Source organism: Stegodyphus dumicola, chromosome 1, assembly GCF_044657685.1.
Source record: "Stegodyphus dumicola isolate Sdum_Otavi_A_Nest chromosome 1, ASM4465768v1".
In the NCBI taxonomy this organism is placed as follows: Eukaryota; Metazoa; Arthropoda; class Arachnida; order Araneae; family Eresidae; genus Stegodyphus; species Stegodyphus dumicola.
This window is the reverse complement of record NC_140768.1, coordinates 184,247,018-184,265,168: the sequence shown is the minus strand read 5'-3', so window position 1 is coordinate 184,265,168 and position 18,151 is coordinate 184,247,018. Positions and strand designations below refer to the sequence as shown.

At 32.9% G+C, this 18,151-nt stretch overlaps 1 protein-coding gene across 1 annotated transcript in view; it reads left to right on the top strand.

The window, feature by feature from the left end:
* Positions 1-18,151, top strand: part of LOC118188606 (uncharacterized) — a 271,758-nt gene that overhangs the window by 111,534 nt on the left and 142,073 nt on the right. The window contains exons 11-13 of the mRNA XM_085823594.1: positions 1,648-1,761; positions 4,456-4,509; positions 11,046-11,108. Coding sequence (XP_085679720.1) covers positions 1,648-1,761; positions 4,456-4,509; positions 11,046-11,108 — 231 coding nt within the window. The remainder of the gene's footprint in view (positions 1-1,647; positions 1,762-4,455; positions 4,510-11,045; positions 11,109-18,151) is intronic.

Sequence of the window (18,151 nt, the reverse complement as noted above, 5' to 3'; positions counted from 1 at the left end):
TTGGCAGGGCTCGAAGATAGGGCACAACCACCGGATGTAAGATGTCAGAAATGTACCGATTTGCATTCAAACTACCGTCGATCCAGAGATATACGTATACCCAATAGCTGCCCAAACCATCACATCAGGTGCAGGGCCCGTATGCCGACATCGAATGCAAGCAGCCGACGTGCGATCTCTTCGAAGCCTCCAGATACATATACGGCCATCAGAGTACTGCACGCAGAACTGGGACGCGTCTGAAAAGATGAAGCTGTGCTACTCCTGTACCCAGCTTTGTAGTTCAGCGCACCAGAGGCGGCGTCTCTCTCTATGCTGCATTGTCAAGGAAAGCCGAAGCAATGTTCGCCGTGCTAATAGTCCACGCTGCTGCAAACGTCGCCGCACCGTATGAGCGGATACTAGGCGTGCTGCAAACATTCTCATTTCCTGACTAATGGTCCGTGATGTGATTGTACGCTTTTGCAGGGCTGACCTCGCAATGTATCTGTCCTCTTGGGCGTTATTCATGGGAGGGTGTTGAGATTCTGCATGCCGTTCAGTATGACCCTCAGCAACTCACTAATTCCATATACGCATGGCAGTAGTTTTATGTCGATTAGTACGACGGGCGACACCACGGAACGATAATCCACACTCTCGATAGGAAACGACCCTGCCTCTATCGAATTCCGACACTTGCTGCATTTCTTCTTATTATTCGAGGCATAGCACGATAGTCTTGCAATGCACATTCCGAATGAAAAATCCACTACACAACTTTTCTTTTATGCAGTGCGTTTCTCCCTCCTGCATCGTCTAAATACGCTGAAACAATAATCATTTGCATATCCCAACCTCTTCTTCCTTTCATGTGATTTTGACGCTCGTCAGATTATTCCTTCCTGGTGTTGCAATTTTAATGGCCAGCAGTTATTTACCTCAGTTACATTTTAATACAAACTTAATTCAGATAGCCCTTTTAGACATATACTTAACGTACTATAATCTGTAGCTCTGGAATATTTAAAATCCTTTAAATTGTACGTTTAAATAATTGAATAAATATAACTTTTTGTATTTAATTGTTATTAAAGTCTCGTAATCAAAGACACAAATGGGATTTTGTATGAAAATACTCTCACTTTGATGTAAGCCGATTTGGAGAAAATGCATATGTAGAAAATCCGACACAGCAAACGTCTATCTTTTCCTTATCAGGTATATTATCGTATTCTGAGAATAGTGTATTATCGTATTCTGAGAAGTAATAGTTGTGCAATCAAGTATTTCTGCCCTTTTTTTTTAAACACCCTACATTTTTTAGAAAATAATAATTTAATTTTAATTACAAAATGCTCAATTACTACTTTATTTTTTTGAAAAAAAAAAAACTATTTCTGCTTATGAAGATGTAAATGTATCTACAGTGAAAATACGTAGTTTCGTTTTGTCATTTATTACATAGTAACATGTTATACACTACATTGTTTTATACACTGTATAGTAATAACTCGTACTGTAAACTTAGTTACGTAGTAATGTATGGAGAAATTAAGTTATAGCATCATTCTTTTAGAAAATTAGAATTCAAAAATTAAAATATGAACTTAATAGTTTATTAAAATTATCTGAACTTTTCTAATTGTTAAAATGTATACATGAAAGGGACCCAAAGGCTTTCCAGGACCAGCTGGATTGCCGGGACAATGTGATGAGTTTAAAGAAAATGGAACCTCATCTATCGGACCTCCTGGACCAGATGGAATGAAAGGCCAAAAAGTAAGAATTTTATGTAGATTTTTAACTTTTAAATTTTAGAAAATTTTAGAATACATATGTAGTAACTTGAAAGTAAAATATATTATGTACGCTTTGATAATGATATACAAATTAAAGTATGACATTATAAACACTTTGTAGGATCAAATTTATAATGAATTTAAGAATATGCAGATCTGTGTTCATTGGTATTTTCGGTCATGTCATTAATATTCGAACTAAATACATTATTATTTTAAGCATTATTTTAAGTAAATAACGAGTATTTGGTTCCGCCTTCGATAAGAAAAACAATGCATTCTGAGCTGGCTTTTGTTTGACGAAACCTACTGGGAGTAATTTTAATCATTTCCCGTGCAGACTTCAAAATCGCGAAGCATCGTAAAAAACGATTCACAGACTATTTGAAACACAGTATTGGAAATGCGAGAAATTTACTAAATTGCTAGTTATAAAAATTACATGCTCTATATATCTAGATAATATGACACTACTGTAGTTCAGTTTAGTTTTACTTCTCTCGGTCTTCCATTGGAGAGAGACTTGTGTCTCTTTTACATGGAAATTCCATTTTCAAGAAACTGTCCAAAATCAGTTAAAAGTCGTTTGAAGTTGTTTATCTTCTTCAGGATTGTTCCGAAGTTATATGCATTGTATTATAACTGAATGTATGACTTTGTTCATCTCATCATATTAGAGTACAACTGCCTGGCTGTCACTCAGACTTTCCGGAACACGAATTTTTACACTGTGTAATGTTTAATGAACCATATCTATGTGTAATCTGCAGTGCTTGAAGTTATATCACTCTGTATAATGTTAAGAGTCTAACGAAACACGAACTTGTGGACCATGTAATATTTTATGTGACCTAATAGTGTGTAACTTGTAGTGCTTGAAGTTTTTCGATAAATGCGTGTCTGCCGGTTATTTTTCTTTTTCGTCGGAATGACATTAATCCTTTGGGTACCCCAGCCTTAGGTCGGATGTCATCTCGACGACGAGAAGGAATAAGAAATAGGCATGCATCCCTTTGAATTTGTCTTCTTCTCATCAGAAGAAATTTCATTCTGGTCTTCCTCATGCTCCTGCTGCTCAAGGAGAGCATAGACTGCTGGATCCAGATTATGTGTTTGATATTTTCATCGTTTTTAGCTAATAAATTTCTCTTTTTCATTTGAAAGAAGCATTCAGCTGTGTTTAAAAAAAAACGAAAAAAATAATAAATAAATTAATGAAAGGGAAAAGTTTATTTCATGCACAATATAGTTTTATTTAACTTCAACCGTTTTGGACATCCACTTAATTTATTATATTTCTAAAATTTCATACCTTCCTAATTTTTTAATTATTACAGCGAAATGTTTTCTATAATATTTTTACGTTAATCATATCAAAAGAGCAAGTGTTTAAAACCATCTTTGCTTTGAATTCGTATGGATGGGAAAACACAGTTTGATATTTTATTCAGAATGCACGGATCAGAATAAAATATTTGTTAATATAAATGATTATAGAGACTATAATTAACCTTAAACTGAATATGAAATACTAATAACCTTAATCTGAATATGAAGCAATTTGATTTTCAGTAAGAATTCAACAGTTATGGTACATATATCATAAGAGGTGGTACAATGATTTATAATTATATAAAATCTATTAAAATTGTATATAGATAAAAGGAGGAGTTATTTTAACGAGATTACTTCATATTTCAGTGGGTTATCTTTTTCTTTCATGAGCACTAACTTGTATCTTCTTCCATTCGTTTTAAATAATCAGAATTACTTATTTAAACGAATAAGCTAATTGCAACTATATTTACATATTTATAAAATATAATTTAGTTAATTCTTGGGGAAATGTTTATAAAAGCTTATTATGAATTTTGTTTTGTTTGTACAGTAGATTTAATTGCACAATCTAATGTTATTTCTAATCATTTGATCTAGTTTTTACAATAATTAATTTGATATCCTGAATAACTAATCGGGAAGAATATGTAGAGAATCTTTTAATCTACGTAATAATCCGCAGAAGGCACAGTAATAGCCCTAAAGAGTATCAAATACGTGATTTTCAATAGTGATGAATATTTAGTTAAAATACGATGAGATACGGTGCCTTGCATTATATTTGTATAAAATAATAAAATGTTATTTATTGCACAACTTTGATAAAATTGTTAACATCCAATTTTATCAAATGATATTTGATAAATTGTTTTGATTTGATAAGAACATGTAGAGAATCTCTTAATCTACGTAATAGTCCACAGAAGGCACAGTAATAGCGTTAAAGAGTATCAAATATGTGATTTCAATAGTGATGAGTATTTAGTTAAAATATGATAAGATACGATGCCATGCAGTTTATTTGTATAAAATTAATAAAATGTTATTTATTGCACAACTTTGATAAAATTGCTAACGTCACATAATAGGTAAAATGTAGAGCTTTATAGATGAAATTACTTTACATATTCATGGGCTGAAGCACTTTTGAATCTAGCAAATTATAGCTTTTTAATAATTTACAATGAAAACATATCCAAGTAATATTTTTTATATTTTGTTTTTGAAAGCTTCTGTTAGGAATTTGAAAGGTAAGTTTGTATAATATGCTAATAATTTCATTTTTTATTTTTTGAAATTATTTATAAATGTTATAATATTTTTCCCTTCGAATTAGGGAGAACCAGGAGAGAGAGGTGATCGAGGTTTTGATGGAATATCAGGCATAACGGTTAGTTTTTAGTAATTTAATGTAACATTTTTGGTATAATATCATTTGACTGTGTTTTTGGTTAAGCTACATTTTCACATTTAAAAGTCTAAAAATGTAAAAATATGAAAATTGCATATTCTTTTTAATAATATTTTTAGACCTTTGAGTATAAAAATATGAAAATTTAACTCATTTCTACTGTTATTTTAAATGTAAAAATATGAGAAAATATGAATATTTTAATTTAACACTCTTTCATTTAAGTATTTCACAATAATAAAAACAATTTTGGTGTTTTTTTCACATCTCTGATCACATATTTTAAAAGGAATTATAATGTGATTTATTAAAAAGCAAAAACCTCTTAAAATGTTGCGCGAATTTAGTTTCTTGTATTCATAAGATGACATATATTATTTAATAAGCCGTATTTAATTTCTATTATTATTTAATAAGTAACCAAAGTGTAGATTTTTTTCGAACGTATGATGACAATATCATCTGTTTAAGAAAATGTAAAGTCCAATCTCATTCATTTCTGTGAAATTTCTTTTGATAAAGCAAAATAAAAGTAGGCGATGACTACTTTATTATATCAAGAATAAACAGAAATCTGAGACGGGATTTACGAGCCGAAATTTAAAATACCTGAAAATAGTTTCCAGTAATAAAAAATTCGTGTTAATGAGACATGGGCAAATTCCGCCAAAAATACAGTCATACTATTTATTTTGCGTAAATATGTACATATAAAGATACTTAACAAAGCAAAATATGTCGTACATTCATGATAAAAATTATTTTCGATGATAAGAAATACTGGAAAGAACTGTGAAGCGAAATCTCATGAATTTGAGGGACAATTAAAGTGTCCTCTTGAATAATGAAAGTTAATTTTTCCTTTGTATTTGATAAGAGTATTTCTTTTTTTTTTTTTTTTAATGGAAGAAATATTATGTAAAATGATTAAAGCGAACAGGGACACAAAAATATTTTAAATTATTACGTTATTTCTGTTTTAAAGGAATATATATGAAATATTTTGAAATATAAAATAAATAGCAAAATGTCAAAAAGTTTAGTTTTTTTTCACTCTGGATATTTTTTAAATACATTCTTGAAGAACTTTAGAGCGAAAGTACAATTGCTTATGAGGATGGCTTATTGACGCAGATGGGAAGAAAATGGGAAAAAATGGAAAGAAAATTATTTCAGTGTCTCTCAAGAAATTTCTATTTCTCGAGTACTCCTATTTAAAGAATTCAGCTTATACGAAAACAATAATATAAGCTTCCAACCCATTAAATTTGGGGAAGAATTCGGTTCGAATGATGCGTTTAATTTGGGGAAGCACTCAGTTTGAAAATTTCAGGCTTCTCAAATTACCGTGTTAAAAAAAAAAAAAAAAAAAAAAAAAAAAAAATGAGTGTTGAAAGAGCCAGGATTTGATGTTTTGATAAACTCATTATGAAATGCTATTCACATCCTGAAAAGCGGAGTTTGTTGTTAAACATGAATGGTAAGCGTACTTGGACGTCTCTCACAGATCTTCTGTATCAGGCTATGAAGGGTGACTGAGAAGTATATATGATTAATTTTTAGCGTGTACTAAGCAAATATTTACTATCTTATACTAGTTTAACTTTTATTAGCAGGTAATTTGCTAACTTCCTTAACTGATGATAAATTTGAAATGCTGAAAGGTAATAATTTAGAAAATTATTATTATCTTTCAACATTTCAAATTTATCATCGATTGAAGAAGTTACTAAATCAATTACTATTACCATTCAGCAGTAGAATTTTTTTTTATACTTTAAGAGCTCAAATGTTCAACAGTTCAATATCGTGAAGCCCCATTTGTGCATTTTTCATTTGTACGTCATTTAATCTATGTCCCGATTCATCCATACTCATGTCAACAGTCAAATGTTCAATTTATAGCATATCTATAATTTCGATTATGAGTCATGTTTTCCTGACCCATTCATCGACGCTTCTTTTCGCGTCTCAAGTACTTCATTCGAAAGTTATTTCACTTTCGCTGGAAATTATACGTTGAGAAAGAAAGACACAGGGCATTTCAAGTCGGTAGGTATTTAAAATTCGGATAACTGTGGAAGGAGGGTTATTTAGAGGAACAGAATAGACAAGGGTGCATAGAGAGATGTGCTGAAGGGAGGTGTATAATTCCTACGTTAGTTAGGAAGCATATTTTAACTAGATTGTTGTCCCCTGTTTACGCTCGTTGTGATTTGCATAAGGTTCAGATTTAAGCGGCACATCAGACGACACTTCAGGATTTTGTTTTCTTTGGAAAATGTTTAAATCTATGTTACCATCTTCCTGGAGAAAAAAATCTTATTTATTCAAAACTCGCGGAAGTACCCAACGGCAGTTAAGTTTGATTGAGAGTAATGCGTCTAACAACAGAGAGAACGATACCTCTGTAACCGTTTTCTAATTACGATGCAACAAATCTCATAGTCATAACTTTTTCAGTCTGATGCGATATGGAACCAACATAAAATATTTCCATAGGAAAATAAAATAATTCTGTCTCATTCTATCAGCAAGGATGGCACGCACCTTTTAATGATTTTCGTCTTTCTAATCAAAGGGTCCTAAGAGCTCAAGTTCCATCCAGTATTTCACTTATATTCAATTTTAGTCGATTAAGTGTGGCAAAACATTTATCATAATTAATCAGAAAGTAATAACGCGAACAAACAAACACACCCACAAACAGACAATCTTCCTTGTATATATAGATTTTGTAAAACGTACAAATTTCATTAACAAACTCTACGATTTGAAAGCAAGCAGTAGCAACAATTTTCGAAATAAAGCATTTTGATCTCCAACGCGAGAGACTGTTGCCTTTCGGAAAAATAAATGCGAAAATTAATTAAATTTTCGGAGTTTTGAATTAATATTTCGGCTGATTAAAGTCGTACGCAATCGAATGGCTTCCCACGAATTTTTGGAATCAGGAATAATGTATTTGACGTTTGGCAATGCTATTTTTATTTCATTGTAAAACTTCGAAATTTTTTATTAACAAACTCTACGATTTGAAAAGAAGCAGTGGCAACAACTTCCGAAATAAAGCAAATTTTCATCTCCTTGCGAGACTGTTCCCACTCAGAAAACTGAGGGGGGAAATGATCGTTTTTCAGAATTTTTAATTAATATCTCTGATTTTAGCTACTTTTTTTGGCAAAAAGTAGACGTCGATCTTTTCCAGGACCCAGAAAAGAATCGTGAAAAGTTTAGCAATGATAGCTATAGTAGTGACTGAGTTATTAGAGGGCAAACACACAGACTTTCTTTTATATACATATATAGATTAATAACTGAAATAAAGAAAAATCGTTAGATTGCGCAGTTTTAAAATATAATGATTTTAAAAAAGGAAATAGTTAAACCTTTGTAACATATATATGTTTTGTTACTAACTTGGAAGTAATAAATTTACTAGTTATAAATAAACTATAATAAATAAAATTTACTATTTATAACTTTAGTTATAAAATTATAACTATAATAAATAAAATTTATTAATTATAAATTCAGTAATTATAATAGTGAGTGAGCGTTAGATGACTTTTTATCCCGTCAGTTTGCTAACTAGAAGTAGCTCAAAACAGGTTAAAACTTCAAATGAAATTACATATTAACTTCTCGATCTGACGGTCGGATAAACTAAAATTCTGACAAAAACAAAAGCTCTGCTTCCTTGCATGTAAGCAAACACGCTTTCAAATTCAGTTAAATGCAGCGTACAGAATTAAGTGCTTGCAGAGAAATAAAATTTTGCTGGAAAGATGAAATAAAACAACAGTGAATCCAAAGAAGAGTGAGGGCCAGCTTATGTTGGCTGATGTTACCTGAACGTTTTAGCAACAAGAAGCTTATTTATATTTTAAACTAATTTAACTTCTGGTGAAAGCTGATTACAATAGGAGTTACAGAAAAGCCAAAATGATAAGGTAATTGAGTTAATTAAAATGAAACTTTTATGGAATGAATTACACATAGTGTTTTAATTAAACTAAAAGAAGAAAGATAAAATTTAATTCATATGATGCAGATAGTGAACAGAATAACCGAAATTAAAATTCTGCAACTAAAATATGCATAACATGCTTAAATTGAAGTTTCTTTTGTTTATTTTTCTCATTTATCTTTAATTTGTTTTGAGTGATCTCTTGAAAAGATATACAAACAATGCTTTACCATATTTAAAATTTCAGCTCTTGCATCCTGTAGCATATATCCATCATAACCATGGAATATAATTTCGCATGCAAAATAGCTGCATTTTTGAGAAATAAAAAACTGGGCGATATTTTTATTCCAATCTGATGGAGCTACTTTATTAATCACTAAATAAATAACTAAACAAAGATTAAATTTTCATTTATATCTTCTCATTATAATAATTTATTGATCTCTAGTAACGAACTAGTTCTTAAAACTATGAATTCACTTAAAATAAACCATATCCATTGCTACGACTTTGAAAACCTCTATACATCTCTACTGCTCGAAGAAATTTTTACAAGTTTACTTGCTCTTCCAAATTTATTTCCGCAAATTTCTACCATTCTCAGCAACGAAAAATGGCAACTATTCCTTACCAGCGTGCTCTTCAATAATTTCATTCAATTTGACAATAACATCTATAAACAAGTACAGGGTATCCCTATGGGCGGTAATTTTTCAAGCTCTGTCTGTGAATTATTCCTGTTTACTAAAGAATTGACCTATGTCCGTTAACTCAGTACAGAAGAACGTATCTTTTACCAACACATCTATAGATATATTGATGATGTCATTGCATTTAATAACTACAACAAAATAGAAATAGCTAATATCTACCCTGCATGCTTAAAACTAAATAAAACAAATACAGAACAGCATAATGTAGTCTACCTTGATTTACATATTATAGATTACAATTTTTTTAAAGTTTACGACAAAAGAAGAGAATTTAATTTTTCCACACTTAAATTAACTAACTGGAATTCAAATATTTCCGAAAGAGTCATACTCAACACAATTTATTCACAGCTACTTAGAATAAAAAGAATATGCAATACTGCGAAACACTTACAAGAAGAAATACTATACTTCGTAACTATTTTAAAAAGTAACCTAATTCCTCATAAAATAATTAAAAATACCCTTACAAAAGCCGGCATTAGCCTTACCTATTTTTAGATTTTTTGAATTAGATAATGATATTTTATGCCTAAAGCCACGGACGGTTTAAGATGGATGACTAATTCAGAGAATCTAATGTAAAAAATGTACAGATAATTCTTGTTTATTCATTCTCTTTCCTCCAAAATTTTGGCACTTAACTTTTAAATGCTATTGTGTACATAGTTTTAAATTTCTATAATGGCCACTTTTATTAACAAATCGGGTCTTTTCGTTTTTCATAGTAGCTTGATCGCCCACTAGCTTGAAGAATTACGACTTTTTTAACAAATGACTGTTTTTTCCTTTTACTCTTGCTTTAATGGCCACGTTTTTGTAGTTTTAGCTGAATTAGCCATTTTCACTTCGAGACAAAAATTTTTTCCATCCAACTACATGCCAGGCGCCATTTTTGAGATCTTTTCAAGCTTTTCCGAGGTTTCCGTCCCCCTTCGATAATAGGAGACGAGTTGCAGATCACGGAAAATCTCTTCTTATTGGCTAATGCCCACAGAACTTCGCTTCCCCTACATACGTCATTCGGATGAAGTACACAGAAGGGAATTACAACCACTTTTCAACTAGTTTTAAGAGGGAGAGCTTTGCATCGCCACAGGTCTGTTTTTTGTTTCTTTTGTTACAACTTTTTCTTGGTCTTAGCAAGACCCACTTAGTTTGTTATCATCTTAATTTTCTTTTATTTTAATTACAGTTTTTCATTACATATTTCTAAAATATATAAAAAATTAAATTGTTAATCTTTAAGCTTGCAGGCCCAGCCCGTATGTTTTTTGTATATTTAGGACTAATAGCTGACCGCTATTTATTTTCGTTTTTATTTTGATTTTATTTTTGATTTTAATTTTGCTTTTAGTCTAGATTTAAGATGTTTAGGTACATTTTAACATATTTTAACACCTTAATGTGTCATTTTGTGCGGACGCGTCGGGAAATTGGAACAGAGAATTGAGAATATTAAAATTTCCAAGACACTTTGTCTAAATTAAAAAAAATTTTTGTAGCGAAAAAGTTTCAGTTGTCTGTTTCGGCGAAACGCGTAATGGGGTTAGCTTGATTCGACGTTCAAATAAATTAAATTTCCCTTGAAAAACCAGTTTGGAAGTCGAGTTGAGCTAATTTACCATTTTCCGCTTACTTTTTTTATCTGATTTTGTTTTTTTAATGTTTTACATGTTTAATGGTTTGATTTTCATATGTATTAATTTTTTTAAAACGTGTTGAACTTTTTGGAGCAGCAGCTCTTGGTAACTTTTAGGCGAGCTTACTACATTTTTTTTATAATTTATTGCAATATATATTTTTATTCACATTCTTCCATTTTGTAGGGTCCACCAGGTGATGTAGGAATGGTTGGCGAGAAAGGACTTCCAGGTCATCCTGGACCAAGAGTAAGTTCGAAGTGCATTTTTTAAGTTTGACAAAATTCAGAAAATATACTTATTTTTTAAATATTATAAAATTACATATTAACTCCTCAATCATAAACTAAAATTCTGTGAAGATGTTGATTGGCTGATTTTTATTAGTGAATTGAATGGCTTCTGAGGCTCCAGTTTCTCACAATTATATATCTGAGATTTCTATTTGTCTTTACAGGCAGTAAGAATTATAGAGTATTTTAACTCAATTAATATTTTTAATAATTCCAAGGAATTGTAAGTACAAATGGAATGTTAATATATGGATTATATGGCAATGTATAAAACATAGTTTCTATATTCATAAGTATATGTGATTATAAGTATGTTGTTAATGTTATAAATAATCTTAAGTAGTTTATCTCAAGTTAAGCTTTCACACTTCTAATACTTAACTCAAGAATTTCACCCCCCCCCATTCCAGCAGGAACTATGCAGATTTATTTTAGTCCTGTTTCATTATTTATTTATTTATTCATTTATTTATTTTTTTGATAAAGCACCAAATGTAGCTTTTCAATTATTCGCTTGAACTAGAACCAGAATATTTCCTTCAGTATCGTGCAGACGCAGCGTTTACGGCGATTGGGTAGCTTGCCTCTGCTGTAATACACATATCATTAGTTTCTTGCTTTACGAAGTGATCACCATATTTACTCGCATACTTCTTTCCCTCGCGTATCCCCCCCTTAAGTGATTTATTGAACACTTTTTTAGCACAAAGTTCTGGTATTTATTTAGTATTTACGTAATTTTCTCTTTTCTCAAGAGGTTTAGAAAGCGAGCTTCCCTAACTTTTAAAATGGATTCTTCTACATAGTAATTAGCCTTTTACTGAATAATCTAATGAACTTATATTCAAACGTGCAAAATGCAAAGAAGATGTCAGTAGAAAGTTATGCTTTCTGCCTTGTTAATAAGGAAATATATATAATTGATATCAAGTAAATGATGAGCTCCTTAAAAACATATTAAAAAATCCTTAGATTAAAAAACTTTGAAGATCTCTGTAAAGATCGTGACTTAAAGAGAACGTGAAATATAAATAATAGGACAAGAACTTGCATTTTACGGTGTGGCAACAAGAAGAGGATTGGGAAGATTTTTATATATTTTGTTTAGAGAGTTTAATGTTTAGTATTTTAATAGTTGTAAGAGTTTAACTGTAGTAGTTAAGAGTTTAAAATTTTGATAGTTAAGAGCTGCAGCATTTATTTATTTTTTTATTTTATTTTATTTATTTATTTTTTTGGTTCTGTTTTAAAATTCAAATAAAAGTATTTTGTTCATTCTGAAAATTTAGCTTTGTTCTTCCTACAAGGTTCAATATCCGTTATATTAAAATAAGGATAGAATTTTTACTGGCGCAGCCGGTAGGATCGGGATTTCCCCGCATATAATTACGAACCAAAATAACTCAGGTGAGAGCTCAATTTACCTTGTAAACGTAAAATAATTAATTAAGATTATGAAAAGTTAATTATTGTTTCCGTCATGGAATCTTAGTTTATTTACTTGTCAAAGTAATGAATACGCCAGTGTTCAAATGTAATTTCGTTTGACTCGCCAGAGTAGGTGAACAACACATTAAGTATTGATTCCACTGATTGATTTTCGTGCCGAATAAAATTAAATTCATTGTGAATTATATTTAAATAGAAAAAGAAAAGAGAAAAAAAAATTGTTTTTTTTTTTATAAAACTAAGAGTCTATTGGCTGAATAAAATCGAGACATGGCTTTTATGGGACGTGGGAAAAAAGAGGATTTGCTGGCTTTAGCTGCTGAATTAGAAATTCAAGTAGATCCAAGTATGAAAATCGTGGCGATAAAAAATGAAATAATTCAAAGTGATACATATTGATGAAGCATTTACTAAAGAAGTGTTTTTAACGATTATTGAAGAGAGGAAAAGAACAGGAACAGCGAAGAAAGGAGAAAGAAGAGATTGAGGAACAGCGAAGAAAGGAGAAAGAAGAGATTGAGGAACAGCGAAGGAAAGAAGAGCTTGAGGAAAGGCGAAGGAAAGAAGCGCTTGAGGTTCAGCGAAGGAAAGAAGAGATTGAGGAACAACGAAGGAAAGAAGAATTAGAAGCACAGCAGAAAAGAGAGCAAATGGAGTTTGAATTGAGGAAACTCGAAATTGAATCTCGTGTTCGATTAACACAAACTCCACCAACAAATGAAAATGGACATCATAATTTTGATTTAATTAAGCTTATTCTCAAATTCAATTTAAGACACGATGATATTGTGATTTATTTATCCTTATTTGAAAGACAAGCTAAAAGGACAAAGATTGATCCTAAAGATTGGGTTTCATGTTTATTGACTTTAATGCCATCTGAAATCATTCAATTAATTGGTAGGGAATCTGAAGAAAATTTTGAAGATTATGAGTACATTAAGGCCATTTTATTGAAGAGATTTAAATTAAGTCCTGAAAGCTTTAGAAAAAAATTTGTGATGCACCAAAAGAGCGCTGAAAAATCATGGAGAGATTTTTGCTACGAAATTACAAGTTATTTTGAAGAATGGATCAATGGTCATGAAATCACAAATTTTGCCGCGTTAAAAGACTTGATTATTACTGACCAAATTAAGAAAAGAGCACCCTATGAAGTAAGAGACCATCTTCTTGACGACTGGGCGAAATTCGTTTCTCCAACCAAATTAGCTGATAAACTTGACGAATATGACAGTGTTCGTAATATCTCAAAACAGACTGGTGGTAATCCATCAACAGACAGAACTAATAAAAAATGGCAACCTCATTCTCCACTTCCAGAAAGAGCTTTCAGAAATAAATCGCTGTACGCTGAAAACACACCAAGAGTGTACCCATCCCGTAAGAGTGACGAACCACAAAAGACTAGTTTCAAATTAACTTGCTATAATTGTGGAAAAGAAGGTCATACATCTAAGTTATGTACCAAAAATCGGATACCAAGAAGTGCTTCTGCAACAGCACAAAATAACTTAATACAAACACAAGCACCCCTTGCAGAAAAAGAAAAACCAGAAGTGCTAACTGCCAAGATCTCTATTCCTATCTCAAAATCAGTGGACGTGTCTAGAAACATAGATGAATTAAAACTTGTCAAAGTTAAATGTGGAGATATTATTCTAAATGGAATCGTAGACACGGGAGCACAAATTTCAGTAGTCCGTGAGAAATTGGTTGACAACATACCTTGCGAAGGAGAAAGTAAAATAGAGATATCTTCTGCTTTTGGTGAAAACGAAATTACTCCACTAAAGATTTTCCAGATGAAAATTGACGATGATTTTCACGGTCCATTACGTGTGCTGTTTCAAAAAAGCTAGTTACCGACTTGCTATTGAGTTCTTCAGCTTATGAAACACTCTGTAGAAATATCGAACTGTGGAACAGTGATCGTCATTGGGATGCATCCCCCTTAGAGTACAAAGAGACAGATGATAAACCCTCACCAGTTGAAGACAATACTACAAATTTGGCTGTTGTTAATCAGATTTCCTAAGAAAACATATAGTCTCTGAAAACAACGAACAGAGTAAGACTAGAATTCAAGACACATCAAGAACAAGACGAAACTCTGAAAAAATGCTTTGAATGGGCAAATAAAAATCAAAATTCATATACTTTCGATGATGGCATATTACTTCATTCCGAATGTATCTGTGGTGAAAACATTAAGCAAGTTGTGTTACCTTTAGAAACAAGAAGGGAAGTCCTAAGAATGGCACATGAAATCCCTTTTGCCGGCCACCTCGGTGAGAAAAAGACAATTCAACGAATCAAGTACTCATTCTTTTGGCCTACTATTAAGCAAGATGTTAAAAAATTCTGTGAAAGTTGTAAAGAATGCTAATTGAGGAGAACAGTTACGTACAAAGATCGAATCCCAATTCAACCTATTGTTAGACCGGAAACACCCTTTGAAGTATGGAGCGTGGATTGTATCGGGCCATTAGAACCTCCATTCAGGAGAGGTCATCGGTTTGTGATATGTGCAGTTGACCTATGCACTAGATGGGCAGAAGCCACCCCCGTCAAAGACATAAGTGCGAAAACAACATGCAACGTTTTGATGAGGCTTTTTACTCAAACTGGATTTCCAAAAGTGATGTGTTCCGACCAGGGAACTAATTTCACAGCCAAACTCACCCGAGCCTTTGAGAAGTTACTTGGTGTGTCTCCACGATTCTCCACTCCAGGACACCCCGAGAGTATGGGTGCTGTCGAGCGTTGGAATAGAACCTTAAAAGAAATGATGAACAAAAATATCCAAGAACATGGCAGAAACTGGGATTTGAATCTTCCCTATCTCCTGTTTGCCTACAGAGAAGTGCCACATAGCACCACTGGTTTGTCTCCCTTCCAGATGGTATATGGAAGAATACCACCAGGACCATTATCTTTGCTGAAAGAGATATGGACAGGTGAACGTAGCATTCCAGTTACAGCTTCCTGTTCAATTGAAAATTATCTACAAGACCTTTTGGAAAAATTAAGAAAAGCATGACAATGCATCAGCAAATTCCAAAATATCTCAAGAAGAGTACACTTCAAGATACAATTTACGTTCTCAAGAAAAGACTTTCAATGTTGGGGACAAAGTCCTCGTGTTAATGCCATCATCATCACATAAATTGCTCAATACGTGGCAAGGACCAGCTACTGTGATCAAACTTACCAGGCCACACTGCCAAAATCGAAATGGAAAACGGAAGTATTAGAGAACTCCATATAAATAAGTTAAGGCCTTATATTGCTCGTGTAGATCACGTTGGTATCATTTTTGACCAAGATGACGAGTTTGGAGATATCCACTATGCACCAGCAGATCTTATGAATAAATCTGCTGATGATATCTGGACCCATTTACAAAATTTGAAAGACGACTTAAAATATTACCAACGGGAAGGACTATTTAAAGTACTAAAATCTTATGTAGATGTTTTCAGTAGCAAACCTGGTCAAGCCAATGTTGATGGTCATGACATCAAGGTTACAGATGAATGTAATCCAAAAAGATTGAGGCCCTACCCTGTTCCTGTTTCACTTCAAGAGGAAGTCGATCGTCAAGTTAAAGAACTGTTAGAATGGGATCTTATAGAACCCAGTGACAGTGACTGGGCACATCCTATAGTATGTGTGGCAAAAAAGAATGGCGGCGTTAGACTGTGCATAGACTTCAGGCTTTTAAATAGCTTCACAATTCCGGACGCCTATCTGATGAAGATTGCTAAAGATTTACTATTCGAAATAGGGAAAGCCAAATTCATAACAGTTCTCGATTTAACCAAGGGATATTGGCAAATTCCTATGAAAGAAGAAGCTAAACCCTATAGAGCATTTATCACTCATTCCGGCCGTTACCAATGGAAAGTTCTCTCTTTCGGTTTGAAAAATGCTGGAAGTACCTTCCAAAAATCGATGGATAAGGTGCTTGCAAACCATAAGGACTACTGCCGTTCCTATATTGATGATGTGGCAATATTTTCTGAAACTTGGGATGGCCACCTCTATCACATCGACCTAGTGTTCCAGACACTGAGAAACGCAGGTCTAACCGCAAATCTAGAAAAGTGTGATTTCGGAAAGAGTCACGGGAAGTTTCTAGGACATGTAATAGGTTCTGGCACTCACTCTCCAGATCCTGAGAAGGTAGAAGTCATCAGAAATCTGTCTAAGCCTACCACTAAAAAAGAAGTCAGAAGTCTTTTAGGGCTAGCAAGCTACTATAGGGATTATATCCCAAATTTTTCTGAGATTGTTTTACCTCTAACAAACCTTACAAAGAAGAGTGTTCCAAATAATATTCCATGGGACTCTGAAAAAGAAGCAGCTTTGAACAAACTTAAAGAAGAGTTTATTAAAATGCCATCTCTGCATACTCCGGACATCAGCAAGCCCTTTCAACTCTATACGGATGCATCTGCTTTCGCAATTGGGGCGTGTTTAGCTCAAAACGACGAACATGGCAAAGAAATGCCCATAGCATTTTTCAGCAAGAAATTAACGCCCTGTCAACAACGATGGTCAACCATCGAACGAGAAGCATTTTGTGTCATCGAAGCCTTGAAAAAGTTTGACACATGGATTTTCGGTGCCAAAGTGCAGATTGTGTCTGATCACAAACCCCTCACCTACTTGACCCAAAGCGCCCCTCATGGTGCTAAACTGTCTCGTTGGGCCTTAGCGTTACAACGGTATAACATGACGGGGACATACCGCAAAGGAAGTTCACATGGGAATGCTGATGCTTTGTCAAGGTTAGCTGTTAACTCTTTCTCTCTCAATGAACTCTGAGCAGCATTGTCTCTACGGTGACGAATGTGCTTCTTGTGGGGGGACTTGTAAAGATCGTGGGGCCCACCAGCGGCCGAGCGGTAAAGTCGCTGAACACTGGTAGTTCGGTCCGAGGTTCGAATCCCGCGAACGGGCTGGCTGCATGGGCGTTTTCGTGGTTTTCCCCATGTGTAACGTGTATACGAGCCAGTTTCCCTTAGAAAGTCCTCCACGAAAGGCATCCCTCCCCTTAGGCAGATAGCCCTCGTGTGCTTTGCCATAATTAAATACACCAACGTAAAGATCGTGACTTGTAAAGATCATGACTTGTAAAGATCGTGACTTGTAAAGATCATGACTTGTAAAGATCGTGACTTAAAGAGAACGTGAAATATAAATAATAGGACAAGAACTTGAATTTTACGGTGTGGCAACAAGAAGAGAATTCGGAAGATTTTTATATATTTTGTTTAGAGAGTTTAATGTTTAGTATTTTAATAGTTGTAAGAGTTTAACTGTAGTAGTTAAGAGTTTAAAATTTTGATAGTTAAGAGCTGCAGCATTTATTTATTTTTTTATTTTATTTATTTATTTATTTATTTATTTTTGGGGGGTTCTATTTTAAAATTCAAATAAAAGTATTTTGTTCATTCTGAAAATTTAGCTTTGTTCTTCCTACAAGGTTCAATATCCGTTATATTAAAATAAGGAAAGAATTTTTACTATCTCGCAGAGAAC